Here is a 19983-nt window from a genome sequence, read left to right as displayed (position 1 = left end):
GCCTTAGCTATCCCTGTAGTAGAGGCAGATAAGCTCACAGGGCCTATGGTGGACTTGAATCCTCCTGGAATGGCAGCTGGTTATTTTAACACCAGTTAGGTTATTTTACAGCATTTCAAATGATATTTGGCATCTTTGGGTGGCCAATTGTATCAGATACAATATGACAGTAGATGGATCTCACACTTAGGATTTCTGTATGAAATTGTTCCTGTGTTCCTGGTTACAACATGGACTCATCCACAAGCGTTGTTATGATAGAGGTTAACATTTCCATTGTAAAGAAAAAAAAAAAAAAGGAAATGGATCAGTTATTAACCATTGGAAGTTGGCTTTCATCTTAGTCATCAGTTATGCTCTTTGATGATATATTTTCGTTCTCTGCCCGAGTGCATGGAGGACACACTGAGGTGTGCTGAGGCTCAACTTGCTTTGACTTCTCTATGACTCCTTACTATATTGGGACAACTTAAGAGGAGAGTGGAAATGCAACAAAATACATGATAATGAAAGGACTGTCTTCTCATTAACAAGATAGATCACTTCTGAAATTTTGTGCAGTGCATAAAAATGAAATGCAGAAAAGGACAAACTATTTGCGGCATTGCACTATCAGCTTTTTATCAAATACCAGTACAGTGTTCTAGCTGAGTGCAAATTAGCTTGCACACTGGATGGAACAGCCTATGTTCCTGTTATGTCACTGGGAAGTTCACTAGCCTGATAGTGCTTGAGGTGCTAAACAAAGTTGAAATGGTTATCAAAAAGAAATACAGACAAGACATAATGTGGACCAAAAAATAAATAATATATATATATATATATGTTTCCTAGGCTTGTTAAAGAAAGGTCCATTTTGATTTTTCAAGAAGGCAAAACATTTTGTCTCCCATGAGCTAGCAGTGATAATTTTGCCTAGGAAAATGTGCCATGTACAGCCTTTGCTTTGATTTTTCCTGGAGTTATGCTCAGTAGATTTCTCTGTGAAATCTTGGATTTCAACAATGGACTACAATACACCTCAGAAGGAAAAAAAAGAAAGAACTTATCTTTATTTTTCTTAAACTCTTTTTAATATTATTTCTGGTACTAGTTATTAGTGTGTCATCATTCACTCAGTCTTTGAAACAGGAAACTGAAACGAAATAATATGAACACATAGCTCTATTTTCAGTCATGTTCATGCAGTTAAAAAGGGGAATTAACGGTATCATGTCTCTTATTGCCAGATATGTTATTTCCTGTATAATTAGTGTAAAACTGTATCAGATTTTTAGTAAAAGATTTTTACACACATGATATTATCAACTTCTAGACTTGAAAATTACATCTGCTGATAGTTGTGTACACATGAGATGGAGTATGTGGATGTTCAGATGATTTAGTCCCAATAAGTCTTCATGGATCTTGATACACTGATTTTACATTCTACGATCATGGTGAGAGAGGGAATGGAAACATTATTTCAGAATAGTTTTTTAATGTAAATGGTATGAGTTACAACTCTTAAGTAGCAGAAAAGAAACCCAAGCAACCGTCATAACATACATTATGTCTTGCATTTAGTTTCAACAGAATTTTTAAAATTATTATGGAGATGAGTGCTTTCCTCTACTCAGCAGAATGTTAATTTTCTTCTCTGAAGACATATTTACTGGAATAGCAATAGCATCAACATCAGTTGCTGAGTTCACTGGCTACTCTTCAGGTGCTCTATCATTTCAGTAAACTAGAATTATTGTTCTCTAGGATACTAGTAGCACTCAATGGTATATAAAAAAAAAAAGATATATTTTAGTGAAAATAAAGTTTAAATGAATTAATTTAATTTTACTTCATTATGTAATTCCCATCTAAGGAAATGCTATTAATTAAAAATCCTGATAAATACACTCATACTACATGTAAGCCACTTGGAGATTTTTTTGAAACATATTCTCTAATGCATTAAATGATGCTGTACTGTACTGCAAATAGCTTCTGCTAAATAGATTTTTTAATGAGAAAAATCAAATCTGGGTAAACTGGTGAGATGAAATGCCTAGTCTAAAGACATATAATATTTTTGTAGGCATAATAAAATTTGTCCAAAGTTTGTATTTTTCATCTGTGTTCTACAAATAAAGATGTTGGTTCAAAGACTTTTTTTGTCCTGTGAAAGGAAAAAAAAATGTCTTGATCTGTTCTTTACTACTAAGGTAGATCAATTATCAGATGTCTGTCAGGCATAGCACTCTTCAAACAAGAATCCTCGCTTGATTGTAAGCATGCTAAGCAAGCTGGAGACTATTTAATCCAAATGACAATGTTTAATTTTATGTTATTATAGGATATTATATTACTGAATATTCTGCATGTTGCATATTTTCCCCACTAAAATAATTTACACTTGAAAACCTAAGAACTTTGTCTTGTTAATGCCTTCATATTTTTCTAAAGGGATCTAGTCTGAATATTCCCTTTTGCTCTTGACTTCATACAAGTATCACATAAACATTTTTAAGTCTTATATTCTTTGCTCAAATTGGGCAGTGCCCAAAGAGTAAACAAGATCTAATTTACTTTGGAATATTTTACTTTTTTTTTTTTTTTTAACTTACCTTTTCAGTACATTACTGACACAGGAGATTTTAGTTTTGCTACTGCCTATTACATTTTAAAAGTGGTATGTAAAACTCAATATATTCACTTACAGTTCCAGACAAATAAGATTTAGCAATGCCTATATTTTATATTTTGCATCCTATAAATAACCGTGAAAAATGCTTGTGAGTTTTCAGGTTCAGGTCTTAAATTTGTTTTGTGACTTCTCAATAGCAAGTTTTAAAATTGGCTTGCAGTCATTCTACATGGTAGAGAAACATATGTCCTTCAGGTCTCAAAAATTCATATATTGAGAGAGGAAATGATAGTTGATGACTATCTCATGGTTTTTTTCTATGACAAAATGATCATATATATTCCTAGAGAAATTCAATTTTATATGAATAAAAATAATTAATATTCAAGTGAAAGGTGGATGAAATTATGAGAAAGGTGACTGAATTTTTTTATTTATTTATTTTTTGTAATTTCCCTGGGGGTTAACCCTACACACACAATTTATTTATTTAATAATTAATACTTTGCAAAGATAAAAAGAAGTGGATTGGGCAGCTCTTTGTCTTGACTTTTCCTTTTGCTCCTGGACTGGAGTTTGTACCTACCTGCATGCTTCTGCTTCCGGCTGTTCTTGATCATTTTTGATTGTATGCGTATTAGGCCTCTACAATGATATCTTGCATGTGCTTACATCTAAACATAAAATTACTTTAATAAATTCACTGTTTCTATGCACTCCAATGCTTGATAGGACTGGATTTTTAATAGCTTCTACAGTGACTTTAAATCGTATTTAGATTAGGCCATTAATTCATTTCTTCCAGATCAAGCTACTCTGGTACTAACTTACTTGGTTCTACCTTCTTTTTGTATGGAAGTTCAGTGCAACTATTGCTTTTTCTAAACTCAGTTTGGGTCTATCCTTATCCCACAGAGCTAGGAAGCAATGTAACAATATAAATATCATCCCCATAAGGAAAATGATGCTTATTCTTGATGCTCCCTAATTTTACAGAAGCAGAGAATTTATAGATTGACATAGAAGCAAGAGTTATTTTTGGCCTATTTTGTTCCAGGTACATGGCCATTGGAAATCTCTTTGGAACAGATTAAACAAGCATCTGGTTAAATTAATGTAGGTATGGTCTTGAAACAGGGAGTTGGAGATAAGGATCTCTAAGGGCCTCTTAAGCATTATTTTTTAATTTAACTGTCTTTGTCAGATGCCCACAATACATGTATTGACAACTTCAAATTTATGATTTTAAGATTTAATTAATAATTTCAAGAAATGAGGACTGTGGATCACAAACATAAAGATCAAATTTATCAGAAGTCAGAAAACAGTGTTAGACAAAGTTGCATAAAATGCTGGTATTTGTTTTTGAAAAGGCTACAAAACTGGGAGAGGAAATGATTCCTTTGAAAAGTAATACTGTTCAGATGGAGAATAAAAGAATGTTCAATTCTTTTTTCCTTTGTCTGAATGTTAAAAATATATTGGGTAAACACCACCATTTAATTTTGAAAATACTGTGTGTGGATACAAATATATTTCCTCCTGCTGGAATTTCTTAGCTGACTTTTTTTTCTTCACAATGATCTAAAAGACTGAGAAAGTAACCTATTAGAAGTTACTATATATATATACACACATATATATATATATTTACAATGGGCTCTCTGAGGATGGATAGCATATTAACCAAATGAGAGGAATAAAGGAAGACTTCATTCATAATTTCTAAAAATCCTTATGGTTCCATTTAGCTTTGGCAGAGGAAAAAATAAGAGGCACTAAACTAGTTAAAACTTGAGAATTCATTGTATGAAAATAGATTATTTTGTAGAGTATATGGTAATTTATATAATTTGAATATCAAAAATAAAGCTACCAGAAAAAGTACAAAAGAGGAAGGGGGAAGGAGTGCAGGAGGGAGGGAGTGTGCACCTTTCACATTTCAAGCAGAAAAGAAAATATAATGAAATAATAGCATAGACCACAAGCAAAGCTACAGCCTACGTTGATAGAAACTTGAAATAAATTTTATATAGATTGCAAGTTATATCTCTAAAAGGCTCTAGTCCATGAAATTACTAGAAATTACTCGAAATAATAGTAGAGAAATTACAGTAGAAATATAAACACTTAAATTGGTAATGCTGAAAGATGTAGCATTATTGACAGATAATTGTAGATGTTATTAAATGTACAACTGGAAGGCAAATTGTGGAATTATTTCAGCAGAATTTATGCTAAGAATAAACAGCCATAAAGTGGATCAGATCATAAAATCTGGAAGATGTTACATCCTAAGAGAGAACCGCACAGCTGTTTACTGGAAGGATTAGAAAATATTAAATTAGAAGCATACTATCTCAGATACCTTTTCAAGGCTTGGGATTGTCCTTTAAAGTCTTTCTACTCCTTTTCCTTTGACATCTTGTTTCAGCTACTGATATTTCCTAAGAGAATCCAAAACTTTTTCTTCATAACCTTTCTTCTGAGGCCTGGGAGGAATTGTTTAGCCATAAGGATAGTTTCTTATGTTTATTCAGGATTGTACAATATTCAGCCTAGTGTATGTGCTTATTCATGCATTTCCTTGTTCAGACTTTGTGAGTTTCAGCCTGGCAATTCACATACTTTTTCTTTTCCTTCTGGTGTTATTGATTCTTGGGGAAAGAAGTAGAATGTCTACATTTTGTACTCCCAGAGCTTTTAGTGTAGTTTCAGAACTACACTAGGAACAGAAGAGCTACACTCTTCTCACAATGGAATTATATTCGTCCAGACACCTCAGAGAATTTCCTTTCATCTCCCTCTCTCACCTCCCAGCTGAAATATTTCCTAGCATGATTTTCTTTGTTTTTAAGGGTGGCTTTCATTATTGCTCAAGTTCAACAGCTTCTAAACCTTAGAGAGAAACATCATGATGAACAGCTTTTATGCCCTACTACCCATGAAATCAATGTTCATTCTCTTGTTTGCAGCTTACGGTGGGTAACGGACCTGGTATTAAACGCCTTTATGTACTGTGGTTTCCACCTAAAGCTACACTGCAAGGTGTTCTTCTGCCACATGGGAAAACAAAAATATGGTGAATTTGAATGGAAAAAAATATAATTTCAATGCAGTTTTTTGAAAAGAGAAAATTGCTTGTATTTTTCAGAATCAGATGCACAGAGATCCTTCTTCAGTGGTATGTTGGCTTCCTAAAGTACTGTACCAATCTTAAGATAAGGGAATTTCCAAATTTCAATGTCTTGTGATTCACTTCTTTTGTCTGAAACTGCCACTTCACTTTATGAAGACAAAAGATTACTACAAATCCAAGACTGATGTATGTTTTAAGTCTTAATTTTTAGGTAATATAATAATAAAATTTCTTGGAATACATTCCATGTTATGAGATATAATCACATAGCAGTTAAAATGCCAGAACTTCAAAATATACAAAGATTAAATGATGGACATGGGGAAGAACAGTCCTAGCATCATATAGAAAATGATGGGCTGATCATAACTACACAGACCCTAGTTTATGACATGTCTGTGCAAAACTTCAGCTTAATGCTTCGTAGAGGCCAAAAAATAACATCAGATGTTAGAAATCATTTAAAAAGCACTATGAAATAAAACAAAAATACATATATTGTTCTGATCCCCTTATCTCAGAAAAGCAGTACTGGAACTGGTGGAAAAATCACGGAAGTGTGACAAGGATGACCAAAACATGGAACACATTCTTTACATGGAATGACTAAATAAAGCAGGAATTTTCAGTCTGGGAAAAAAAAAAACAAAAAAAGAAAAAAAAAAGAAAAAAAAAGGAAAAAAAAGGAAGGATTATAAGCAGAAGTCTGCAAAATCGTTTTCATCATCATTAGAAGCATAGAAGGATCAGTAAATTCAGCAGGTCTTCTAAGAAAAAAGCCAAGGCTGGGAGGAACCAAGTCCAAACCAAATAAAATTCTTCAGACAACTGCTAAGTTTTCTGTGAATATTCTTACTACGGGATGTTGTTGATGCAAAAATTTGACATTAGTTTAAGTGGAGCCTTGGACTAGGATTGCGAAAGAAATCTGTCTTCTTTTTTGTTGATTAAAACAACACCTAAATTCCTGGAAAAACTCTTCCCACCCCTCCCCTCTAGTTTCTTTACAGAATGTCTAATAATTTAGATATAGCAACTCATTTGTAAAAAAAAAATATATATATATATAAATAAAAAATAACCCCCCAAACATATAAAAACAATTCACTTTGTATCTATTTACCTACCCTTTCCACATAATCCAATATTTTATAAAGCAGCCGCCAGTATTTGTAGACTCAAGGATTTTCATGGAAAAGTAGTTCATAGAAATGTCCTTGATTTTTTCACAGTAATCATTATCCCCTGTGCTTAGTATTATACGAACTATACCATTAGTTTTTGTGAATAAAAAAGACAAGTTCTGTGGAATTAGCCTTGTTCTCAGTATATTATTAGTGAATTTCTGCAAAAATGTATATAATAATGCCAACAGAGAGCACGCAAGGAGCTCTCAAAACCAGACTTGTATTGAATTAATTAAAAGGTAATGATGTTAAGGAAGCCAAGCAATTAATATCTCATCCCTCATGCTCTACCTGACAGAATAAGTGGTTTCTATTTCTGGATGGAGCATTTTTTTTCTTTCTTCTAAATCCATGTGAATCCAATTTCCAGAAATTTAATATTCGTATCTCAAAAAGATATGTACAGCTTCTTTAGGGTTACTGCTCAAGTAAAATAAAATTACAAGCTTTCTAATTCAGAGCTTGTGGAAGAAGCTCTACAAAACCCACAGCATAAACACAGATATAAACAAAACCAATGGGATATCATTTTGCATGTGAGTTAGCAGCAAAGTTACTTTTTAGGGCAATGTTCTGCCTTTATTTCATGTCTGTTCACTGATCTCAGCTTTCAGAGAAAACATAAAATAGAGCAATCAATAAACTGCAATATTTGTAACCAGAAAACCATACAAAAACAACCCAAATCTGAATATGAACTGTACTACTGTAAAACCAGTTAATGCTAACATGAGGCTAAGTAAATAGTAATAGTAATAGTAAAAAAACTATTAAAAAAATCCTTAAAATACATTAATAATTAAATTAATTTTGCAGTTGTGCTGAAATGGCACCAGTGAAGATCGACATGTCCTCTTTCTGAACTTTCTGCAACTGTGATTTCCACAAGCTTTTAAAAGCTCATTGTGGTCCATTAGTTTGGAAGGAATCAGCCAGAGCACACCACTTTTCTGTATCTCTTTCTCATCTGCAGTTCTTCTAAAGAAAAATTGAAAACAGCAAACTGCCAAGAAGTCTATTCAACCAAGAACTTCAGGATTGTGGAGAAAAAGTAGAACAATGTATGCATGTAGCTCAGATGAAGCAGCCAAAGTCTGCTTTTGCTTTTTTACTTAAAGCACAGACATCCTGTCAGCTGCTTAATGTCGTATGATGAACGAGGATGATGTATTACAGGGATTCTCAAACTGGGCATGCTTTTTGCCAACATCATCAGCAATGACATTACTATACCAACAAGAGCATGAATTCCTATGTTTTTGTTGGGCTCCAGTCATGCAGTACAGAAGGCAAGCCCCACGTTTCTCTCACATGGTGCTATGTCTAGGTGCCTTGGTATGTTCTCTACGCTGAGGACTAAACACTGCTCCTAATGGTTTTAAAATTTTGGAACCTACACGTGTACCTCAACCCCAATCTGCAAAGTCCAGCCAGGTAAGGCTTTCTGCTTCACAAACACCAAGTGCTGCCAAACTGCATGAACTTTAGAACAAATGAAAAATACCCAGTTTTGTTTGTTTTCCCTGTTTGTACAGGGAAAACACATTTACATCAGCTAGAAACGGATTTCCTTCACTGTCTCTCCACAAAGAGCTAAGAGCTGGCTCATGACTCTGTAGCTTACTTACATTACAGGGATTTTCATTTTGCACAGTTGGAACTAGAAGAATAAAACTTAAGCTAAAAGTTAGAGCCAAACAGAATTTAGCAGATCCATAAAAAATAATTAATTTACTGCAGCAGTTTGTATTACTGCCTGTTTAACTCTATTTTTAGGTGGTGAGATCTTCTTAAGTGCCTGGATTAAGTTACAGGATTCTGAATGGCAGAAAGGACTGTGATCAAGATACCACAGTGAGAGCAAACATTCTAAATGAGCTTGGCTTGTTCAAGTCATAAGAGTGGGAAAAAACAACAACAACAACAACAACAAAACACTATTTAGAATTCAATATGCACTTAAAATATTGGATGGAAGGAGGAATATTATGATTATCCATTCCATGTGTGTGAAAATAAGTAAGTTCTTAAAGATCTTAGAGATCTGGAAAAGCTGTTGTTAAGGGAAATCTGATCTGTAACACTGAAAAAACAGAAGGTATGTCTGTGGGCTCTTTTAGCACAAGTTCTAAATTTAATAGTATCTGATAATTAAGTGTTCCTCTATGCCATGGTGAAATTAAGTTCATCAGAAAACACTGCATAAATGAAATTGTGTAGGTTACTAGAAATAGACTTTGAATTTTCACTGCAAAACAACAGATATTAAAATGAAAGTTGAAAATTCACAGGGAATGAAATATCTCAACAAATTTATCATAAAGTACTTAAAAAAAAAAAAGCTTTGGAAAGTTAAGAGGCATGGTATTAGACAAGCTCTGTTATTCTGCTGTGTGCACAGGAGTTTTTGAAAGATTCCCTGACAGCGATAATGTTCAGCCTAGTATTAACACTTGAACTAATTTTTTGTTCACTTGGAACAACATTTGTTCGTGCATACCTCACATTATAAAGCTGAAGCCACAGCATTCCTTTCTGATTTTGTGTACTTGATGGTATGCTATGCCTGTGTTTTCTTACTAAGAGTGCAAACACATTTTATACATAGCAATTACCTGCTTTGTTCAGTACTGACCATAATTCCAACCACCCCAACAGATGCACTTTTTCTTCAAATTTCCGATATATGGAAGACATCTTTCCCTTTTGCATTTGTTCTTCTGCTAAATGGTAGTATTGAAGGTTATTAAATAATATGCTGAGTTGAACAAAAGGAAAATGAATTTAATTTTTGAAGTCAGAAATGATAACTTTACTGCAAAAAGCCCCTACAGCTTTACATACAAAAGTCTGTAAAGTCTGTATACATCAGTAAGTCTGTACACATCAATAGGTTGCAATAGGCTCTTTAGTAAAGGCCAGGGAATGCAATATTAGGATTTGTGAGAATCTGTCCATTTCTGATTAAGGCTGATGTCAAATTCAAGGATAGATTCTGCAAAACAAATCTGGAATCACAGTAATACCATGCTTATTTTTGTCTCTGGTTAGCTGCTTACAGGAGTGGAAAGCTTAAGTGTCTGACGGGATCCTGCAATAGTAATATTAGTAAGTATATGCCCATTCCTCTTTAACAAAACCAACTTTTACAGATGGAAAACTTGTTGTACAGCAAAGTACAGACCTGTCTGTGGGCACTGCACCCTACATGGTGATGAAGAAAACCAGGTGAATTCCTGTGAGGAAGTAAGATCTCCTGAAGGAGAATCGGCAATGTGCATGGGACGGGAGGAGTTGTTCACAGGACTTGCACTTCTGTGAATGAACGACAATGATGTTACCAAGGTCCACCTTGTATACCGGCACACAACAAAAAGGTTAGCATAAATGCAATTACCAGTGGTTTTAATTTGCAAGATCACAGCAAAATCTTTCTTATTGGGTGTAACAGTAAAGGTTGCCTAGAGTTTTTTTGGCAAAGGGAGCTAAGACGTCCATTGAGGCTAGGTTACAATAGTTGGTGAAAGAGGACTGAACGCTCTTAAGGCCCCTCTCAGCTGTATTGTCTTCAATTCTTTTGTTCCACAAGGACTTCCAGAAGTATCTGGAAGGATGCAGCACGCTCCAAACTGACCCTGAAAAACGGTCTGGGCAAGCAATGCCCAGGGTCTGGCAGGGGCTCCAGCGCTTCTTCCTCCCACCCGCTCTCCTGCCGAGACACGGGCTTTCAACGAACTTTTAAACGCACTTTTAAGTCTCCCAGTGAAAACGCAGAGACCATTTTTATGGGAAGCCTTACACTTTGCGGAGCCTCGGGGCAACTTCGGTGTGCGCGAGGACGGGGACGGCAACAGGCCGCCTCTCGCGGCCCGGCGCTGCCCAGGCAGCGGTAGAGCGGCGACGCCCACGCCCTCTCTCATTGGCTACTTCCCCCGCCCTTCAGCGGGCCTCGACTCTCTCCTCCTTTCGATTGGTTGGAATGACTGCCAATCTCCCGCCGCACGGGCGGGAGGTGCCACAGTGAGCCCCGCCCTCCCTCCCGCCCGCCCGGTGCCGGGGCCGCGGCGGGGTCGGGGCCGGGGGCCATTTTCTGCCGCTGCCTGCCCCGGAGGGGGTTCTCCGCCTCGCCGGCTGCCGAGGCGGCGCGGAGCCGGTGAGTCGCCCACCACGAGCTGCCCTGCCTGTCGGCCTGGCTTATTTTTAATTATTTTTTTTTTCCTGTTTTCCTCTGAAACGTTCCCTGCGAGCGCTGCCTGGCGTGTGCCGGGGGCTGGCCGTGGGCGCAGCGCCTTGTTGAGCACATGCTGTGGGGATAAAGGACTTACCTGCGCCCTCTGTGCGCTGCGGATAACTGTGCAGCAGGTGCGGGTTATCCTAAGCAGGGTTGGGGTGGTAAAGCCCAAGGTGAGGATAGTGAAGCTTTCTTCTTTTAAAAAAGAAACTAGAGCTTTTTTTTTGTTTGTTTGTTTGTTTTTTTGTTAACTAATTTTCAAGAGATGTTCTGCTGCCCTCAACATCTTTCTCCTCTCAGTCTCTTCTTAATGCAGAAGTTTCAACAAGTGAAACAGCAATCGCAATGGAAATAAGTGGTATTGTATTATGCTGGGCTGAAATAAGCTGGTAAACAGTGGAGGGGTTCATTAGCAGAAGTTGATTTTCAGCTAAAGAAATGAATCTTTTGTCTTGCTACTTGTACGTTTGAATCAAATTGATTTGCTAATATAGTAGTGTTGGCTAATAAAATGTAAGTGAATTTCAGAATCTAGAACTACCAGTTCTGATACAGTGACACTTGTACAACTCTGATACAGTCACATCTTCTGCATGATCTGGGTGAAGGTTTTAAAGATTGGTTAGGAGATGCAACCTGTGTGCTCTGAAGACTTGCAGGCACTGTCGTAATAACCTTACTAAAGTTGTTTTTCCCCACAAGAAAAATTATTGAACCTGCTAAAGAGTTCTTTCTCATCCACTTAACATGCAGTTAACAGGACTGAATTTACTTACAGTGCTAATTTTTTCACTTTTCAGCAATCATGTAGCTTCTAGAAATAAACAGGTTTAATGGAGTTGATAGAGTGTTTCAAAACTTAGTGTACCAACTACACCTGCAAAGTTACATCCTACAAAATAAGATTGTTTATGCTTCTATAGTGACTATGCTGAGTTGTTTGAAAGTTAGAAGTGTGAAAGTGACGAGTATTTGTAGCATCTTTATTTTTGTCTTAAAATTGAGCTTTAACAAAGAAAATGTAACAAAGCATCCCGGTGTTTAGGATAAATTTCATTTTGTTTGGACTTTGAGATAACAATAGATCAAATGTGAGGAATAGGGAAGTGTTAGTTGTTACTTTTCTCAAGTATCGTGTAATGACACAAAGCATCTCTATAAAGAATGAGGTATTGATTAGCTGTATTAACTGTCTGATTTATATTAATAAATTATACTGGCTAATATAACTTTTTCAGTCTGTTTAAACAAGAAATACCTATATGCTTTTTTTTTCTCCTTAGGTCTTTATTTTTAACTGCTTGTTTTGAAATGGCTATGGGTAATAAATCAATTGATGACACAGACAAATCATGGGAGGAAGGAGTTTTAAGGGGTGTCGTTTTCCAGTTACAGCTCACTGGTTCAACCAGAACCTAATTGCAGGAGTTTTTGCCCAGTCCTACCCAACCCGCAATTGCGAGAAGCGGATGCAGAGCTTAGAGGGGGAGTGGCTCAGTGGTTTTCCGTGGCTGACTCGTTAGATTAGCTTAAACGGATCATGATACTTGAGAGTTATTCAGCAGTGAAAATGGGATGGGATATTCTCAAGGAGAATGCAACCTGGAAGGATAGGCAGAAGCATTAAGAACTGCAACGTGCCGTTTGCTTTGTTTCTGGGCCTTTAACATTCTTTTGAAATGTTTTGCGACTTCGATATGATAGGTCTTTACCTTTTAGTAAATCATGGAAAAGTAAGTTTTATCTGATTGTCTTACTTTCTTGCAAACCTTAATTTGAAGATTGTTGGCAGTACAGATGCTTTGACTCCCTCAAGGCTGCTGCAGAACCAGTGCAGTGAAATCAGTCTGCTGTTTGTGATCTTGTTTTTCTATGCTTAGTTCTGAGTAGCATCCTAGATAATATCACTGGGATTCTGGGAACTTGTGTGCTGCAATTGAAATAATTCAGTGAAGGAAAAAATATGTGTGTTTATTTAAGCTAAGTATTAGTGTAAATAAAAGCACAATAGTTTGTTTTTGTTTTTTTAAATAAGTCAAAAGTTAGGGGAATAGGGAGAATACCAGTCTGTACTGTAGGAGTGGTTATGATTTTGATGACTTACCTTTGTGAAAGCAGTAGTTTTAAATGAATTTCTGAAACTTCTAGTAAGTAGTAGAGTACTCATCTGTATTCAGAAAATAGAGATGAATGCTGTATGATCTTCCCTTTAAGCTTATTACCCTCTTCAACTTCTACCATACCAAGACTTTTTAAAATAACTATTTACTTAAAATCTGTTGATAATGTAATGTAATTTTCCTGGAGTGGATATTTTTTCAGATTGCAGGGGTGTAATTGCCGGGGTGGCAGTTCATGCCCTTTGTCAATGTTAGCTTCGAGTATTAAGCTGGTGAGAATGTGGAATACAAGAATGGAGGGTAATGTCCTTTTCAGTGGTACAAAAATCCTGCGGTGTCTTCTGACAAGCAGGACCTGGATTCCATGGTGAAGTGTGTGGTTTGTCACACTGTAATTCCTATGTTTATTTATTGAGTATTTCTGAGAAGCCAGTAAACTATGTACAGTAACACTAAGTAGGTGAACCGGTCACAGGTAACAGTACTGTCTGGGTGGTGATTAGCCTATGGAGGTCTATGAACATTTTCTCTTTGAAAGATGCCGTAAGTTTACTTGAAACACCAGCTATTGAAATTATGCGGGGTGCTTGGTCTGATTTAATGTCTGGCTGCTGGAAGAGTCCTCCTTTTTACTGCCAGGTGTTTCTTCTCCTTGCTCATTCCTGCCTACTCAGTTTTGTACCTCTTCCCTTGCTCTGCCTCTTTCTTATGTATCCTGAGTGAATTTAGCTGCTGTTCAATAGTGAGTTTGTGTACTTCCTGCATGGCTAGTGAATTTAATGGTTTTATAGCAGGCTTTAAGTTCAGAGTCTGTTGTGAATTAAGCAGTTAAAGCAGCAGGTACCTGTGGCCAGATGCAGCAGGAGAGGAGAGCCTTCATGCTGAGCCATTGTATTGCCTAACTGTATTTTCCAAAACCGTTTCAGACTTAGATTGTCTGTACTGTAGCTTTAAAACTGACCTTTTTGGGTTTGGTTCCTCTTTGAGCATGAGGTGTTAATGAGCTAGTAAGTGTTCATCTGCTGTGTTTGGAAGGTTGCCTGGGATATATTTTTGTAGAAAACTACTGTAGCTCTTTGGAGGTAGGGGCTTCTTGGCAGATTACGTTTGTGATGCTAGAATTTGTGATTTAGTATGACCCACCTCTGCGGCCTAGAAGACAGTGCTATTGAAAAAATGTGTTGTTTTCCACAGAAAATCTCTCAAGTACCATTTTGACTTAAGACATAAACAATTTCCATTTTAGGTATTTATATTTGGCCTTACATGGAGCAGCTAGCATTTCTATATGTAAAAATAGGAAAGGCTTTTTGTTTCAATAGCTTTTTAATGTAATGGTATAATTTTGTTAATTATTTATAACTTTATAAAGGTTTGCTTTAGAGAAGTTCCAATATCTTAAAATGGAGTTGATAATTATTTTCAAATGATTATGATATTGTGTATGTCAGTTTACATGTAGATGATATCAATGTAAATGAAGATATCGTAAAAAAAATAAAAAAAATATCAACTGTGCAGTAGTCTCTGGAAGATGCAGTAATATTGTAGAGATTGCTGTCAGGGGCCTGATAAGGATCATGAGAGGTACGTGTCACTCCAGCCTGAACCTGTATTTTCTTACTTGTGTTACACTGACTGGGAAAAACAATGTGTTACACTGGTGGGGGGGAAAAAAAAAAAAGGAAGTCCAGTAAAAAATATTGTGCCATTCTTTCTCTTCAAGATTGCCTCAAACAAACGATACTCATTATAGTGTTCTAGGAGCAGGTTCTCAGGAGCAGGTTATGAAACTTGCACTTTTTACTTCTGTTCAACATTTTCTTTAAATAGGCTGAGCATCTTTAAATCTGGAGAGATAACAAGTGGTGCAACTTGAGTTTATGGGTAACAGTAACTGGGTAGAGATGAATGTTATCAACAGCCAACTGGAAGACCAGATGGTTAAATTTAATTTCAGCTTTTACCAAACAGAGATAAGTATCTCTGACTTCCAAAAATGCCCTTTTGATATTTGTTTTAAATTTTCTGACTTTCAGCTCTAAGAATGATCCATTGATAGTATTTGGAATGTTCTTCCAAAAACCTTTAGTCTGTTTTCTAAAGAAATAAGACGTCTTAAAGCTTAAAAAAAAGCTGTTTTTTTAAACTTAAAAAAAAAAAAAACTTTTTAAAAAAATTTATTTTAAAAAAGTTTTTAAAAATGACACACAAAAAGATTGGCTATATTGGATTTGCAAGAGTTAGACTGTTGTTCCCCTTGTGTGTCAAGTAGATGACATTGTTATGATTGAATTAAGTTACTGATGAGTAAGTTTCCATTATGTCGAGGTTACTTTTAGACAGTGCTATCCAAGAAATGTGTAATGATACAGTAGTTAGCAATTTTGATACAGTTTATTGATAGCTGGAGAAAGAAATTGCCAGGAGAAATTGTTTGGAAATGGGTTTTTGTTTTTCAAAGCTCATCTCCAAGTAAGTAGTATATATGGAAATCATATACTGAATGTTTCAGTACTTTATCTTTGAGTTGTCTAAGAATTTTGTCTTTACTTCTGTGATTTGGAAAATTAAGAAATAATATTAAATCAAAATCAGATTGGATATGTTCATGTGAGTTATGCAATTAACTTTTTAACGTTTATTTTTAGGGTTTGTATATAGCAGTCTGGGATTTGGGGGGCTTGATAAACAACTGTCAAAGTGGTGTAATACCAATGTTATGAGCATCTATTTGAATGAAAACTACAGTTATAACTGAATTTATTTTTAATATAAGCTGTAGGAACATCAGCTCTAGTTTTATGGGTCACATGAAGACCATGTGAAGATTTGAATTTCTCTCAGTGGAATAAAATTTAAAAAATCACTGTTCAATAACTAGATTATTTTTAGTTTAAGTAAACAATGAATCTTAGTAAATTGTGTATCAATTTAGAGCTATTCTTCCTTTTAAATACCGTCACAAGAGTTTTTGGAGCTTAGAAACTCTTAGAAAAGTTTCTAAGATATAAGAAAATTAAGTTTCAAGGGCTGTTCAGTTGTGAACCTTTTTGCTGTGAATTTGAAATTTCACAGATGTCCTCTATTGTACAGAGACATGTTTATAAAAATGAATGAAAATGATGCAGTCATCCCAGGGCTAGGCTAGAAAGAAGAGCTTAATCTTTCCGTAATGTGTAAAAACAATACCATAAATAGTTTATTAGATATTTGAATGGTGTTTTGATTGCCTCACAAGGGAGCTCTCAATCTGATCTAGATTTCTGACATGTAGTATAAATTACGTGTTTTTTTTTTTTTTGGTACTATTAAATACTTCTGAAGGAGTTTTGTTGAGTAAAATTCTGTTATTCTGTCTGTCTACGCGTACTTGTAACATTTAGGTGAAGACTGAAAATTGAACAGGACTGTTCTTTGTTTGAAATAAGGGCTACTGAGTAGGTGGATTATTTCATAAAAGCTGTACATAATGTTAGAGGAACACTGTTGGAAATCAGAGGCATTAGAAACTTTCTCTGCATGTTTCTGGAAGGTGTGAGGAGAAGCTTTGCTGCTGGACTAATGAAAATGCGAAAAAAAAACAAAAAACAAAACACCAACAACCGTGAGACCTTGAGAGTGGAAGTACTGTGAACCAAGAAGTCTGAGGGACTAGCAAAACTGAAGACATGAAAATGGTGGTGGCTTGGGTAATTTGTTCAAATGCTTTGCACTTAAACATGAAGTGCTTTTTACAGTCTTTTTGTTTCATGGAGTCTTTTCTTTTTCTCCCTATGTCTTCTGCTACTGTATGCTTTTTCTAAAACTGGGGGAAAATGTCAGTGTACTGATACTAGCACTGATACAGGATCTTGTAATTATGCATTATCTTACATAGTTTAATTTAACCTTATGATACTTAAAGGAGAAGTGACAGTTGTTTGTTTCATTTAACTTTGTTATTTCCTGACAGGGAAAATTTTTTAGCAGCTTTGGTGTTCACTTAATATTTTTATTAAAGAGTAGATCTGGAGCGTAAAAACTTTCTGGCTGGTTTTTTCCTTTTAAAGGTGATTTGTGTATCTGAGAGAGAATATTCTGGCATACACCTCAGAACATGTAAGCTTGCATGTAATTACAGTGGTGCTGCTGCAGCACCTGTAATCTAGGGATGTCTAACTCTTTTCAGGTTGTAGGCTCTTCTTGAGTGTCAACCCCTGTATTAGAATTTTAATTTTAGGAACGTGACACTGGCCGTGATTAGACTTTGACCCTAAAACTGATTTTTTTGAGCAGTGTTTTCTTACATCATGTTCTGTTGAGTGTGGCTGTGCAAGATATTAGAAACACCCCTGTGGTGATAAAATTTAATGGCACTTTAAAGTTGTTAGCCCAGCTGGCTCTCTTGAGTGAGTCTGAGATTTTTCTTTTTAACCTGTAAATGTGAAAGAAATTGTTTGAGTGTTAGTGTGAGATCTTTGGTAGGGGTGCAACCTAAAGAGCTGATGGTTGTTTCCAGTGAACTTGAAAAATGAGAACTTTTAATACAAGCAATTAGGAGATTTGATCATTTTTTTGTAGCCTTGCATGATTTCCTTTTTTCTCATAGCTGTTGTTGCAATGCTTTGAGGTTATGAATACTGATTCAAGGATGAAAAGATTAGGAGGACTTAAAATTTCTCCAGTGTAGGTTCAGGGAAAGATCGTTTTGCTTCACAGACTTTCTGTACCAGCATGTGTTTGCTTAATATATGATGTGTTCCTTTTGGGTGGTGTGTGAACTTGGAACAATAGCGGCAAAGCTGCTGACTATACTGAGTGTATAATGCAACAAAAGACAGACCTTTTTTTTTTTTTGTTAACTCATCCATTTATTCAGAATGTGTATAGTATTACAGTGTTTTGTTTCAGTACCTTTTCTTTAAACTGTTTTCTTTTGATGTTTAAGTGCATACTTGTAAGTAGTTCAAAGGTCATGATCTGTCAGAAGAAAAAAATATAGAACTTTTTCCCACAGTGAATTCATTTGGAAGTGAGATATTTGCTCGTTTCCAGTTTCTGTATGTCTAATTCTTAGGGAATTTTCAGTATTCTGGGTTCTTCAGATTATCCTACTGCAAAACATGAATTTAAAAAAAAAAAAAAAAAGAATATAGTGGTGAGTTGAGGCTCATTTTTATGTGTACATCTGTGTAGTTTCATTAAAACATTCAGCTTTTTGTGTATGTAGAATTTAGTTTGGTAGAGTGTGTGCAAAACAAGCGTTTAAACAAGCTGCGTTTTCTGAGTTGGAAACTCCTTGTTGATTATATAAGCAAGCAAATCAGAAATGCACAAAGCAGTTCTGTAGAGTAAAAATGTTCTCTCAAGGAAATATTTGAAGAGAAGGCTGAGAACTATCACAAAACGATCATCTAACTTTAGACAGTAGAGTCTTTAGGGAATGGTCTTTGTAATCCTTGCCTTGACTTTGGTGAACAAGCATTTAATCACCTATTGTATTTAGAAATAACATTACTGAAGTTGTAACATCAAGAGCAAAAAGTTTGAGAGAAGTAATGTGTAGATAAACTATAACAACAGGTTCCTATCATGGTGCAGAGCACAGAGCCAAACCCTCTTTTAGTGGGAATAACTACTGTAGTTTCAGAGTTGGTATGGCCATACCAGCACAGTGGTCAATCTAGTTTTGCTATTAAGTTTTGCCTTTGACTTCATACTTCAGCCGATGTAAAGCAGTACTGGCAGAAGTATGTAATTCTCTGTGTACCCAGCAAATGCAGTTGCTCTCATATGCTTCTTCCTTAAAATGGGGATTTTGTTTCAGGATGACATTACTGTAGTCTTATGGCTAATTTTATATTTATTGGGTTGATGTGACCATGTGTTCTCAATCTAAGCAGTATATTGACAGGGACCAGAAGCCTGTCTGTCTTTTACTGTCAATTTTAATTTCTGTTTCTAAAACTGAATCCTAGATTCCTTTTATACTTCAGCAGGTGTAAGGTGTAAGACTTTTCTGTCAGCTGAAACGTGTCTAGCTATTGTTTTCACTATTCTTGCTTGTCTTTACCACTCCTTTCCCTGCTTTTTAGGTGATCTCTTTACAATGCTTGGGAATATCTGTTACATTCCATCAAATAAATAAAACCTCTATTAGCTCATATTAACTTTGCATTTCTATGACCGTTAATTGCTTCCTTACAGTCTCATTTCACTTTCTATCTTCCATCTATATGAATTGAAGACTTAATTTGTAACTAATAGCTGTTTTTTCTTGCTGTGCAGTACAATTTTGATTTTTTTTTTTGTTCAAGGCTTTTGTTGCATACAAGCCTTATATTATGTAGAGTCTTTGAAAAAGTCTTCTGGGTCTTCTCTAACAATTTGGGAAGACTAATGCCATTAACCCCTTAACATGCTTTATATGCATTCTACATCAGGACTCTTTGAATGCCAAAGTAATTGCAAATGCTGCATATATATATTTCTTTTTAGTGCTTTTCCTCTAAAAAAGGAGCATTATGATGAAGAACAGAGATTGGCATGAGCAGCATTATTCTTTTATAGGTAAGTGCAATATAAAAAACAAACAAAAAAAAAAAAATTAATGTCTTTTTGTAATTTTAAGGTAGATATTTCATAAAATGTTGTACAGGAACTTGTGTGATGAAAGTTGAAGTGATCTCCATATGTCAAATTAA

At 35.5% G+C, this 19983-nt stretch overlaps 1 protein-coding gene across 20 annotated transcripts in view; it reads left to right on the top strand.

The window, feature by feature from the left end:
* The first annotated feature begins 10187 nt into the window (after nt 1-10187).
* CSNK1G3 (casein kinase 1 gamma 3) overlaps nt 10188-19983 on the top strand; it is a 75716-nt gene continuing 65920 nt past the window's right edge. For 2 of the 20 annotated variants that reach the window (XM_035566986.2, XM_035567000.2), the window contains exons 1-3: nt 11111-11350; nt 16833-16989; nt 19778-19849. In XM_035566986.2, the coding sequence (XP_035422879.1) occupies nt 19804-19849 (46 nt within the window). In that variant the 5' untranslated portion in view covers nt 11111-11350; nt 16833-16989; nt 19778-19803. Of the gene's footprint in view, nt 10324-10963; nt 11351-11617; nt 12911-16832; nt 16990-19777; nt 19850-19983 lie in introns of those variants that run through there. The other 18 variants (XM_035566995.2, XM_050716199.1, XM_035566990.2 and 15 more) reach the window with 17 other exon arrangements.

This window comes from Cygnus atratus, chromosome Z (assembly GCF_013377495.2).
Source record: "Cygnus atratus isolate AKBS03 ecotype Queensland, Australia chromosome Z, CAtr_DNAZoo_HiC_assembly, whole genome shotgun sequence".
NCBI lineage: Eukaryota > Metazoa > Chordata > Aves > Anseriformes > Anatidae > Cygnus > Cygnus atratus.
Note: the sequence above shows the minus strand (reverse complement) of the source record. Positions and strands in the feature narration are given on the sequence as shown.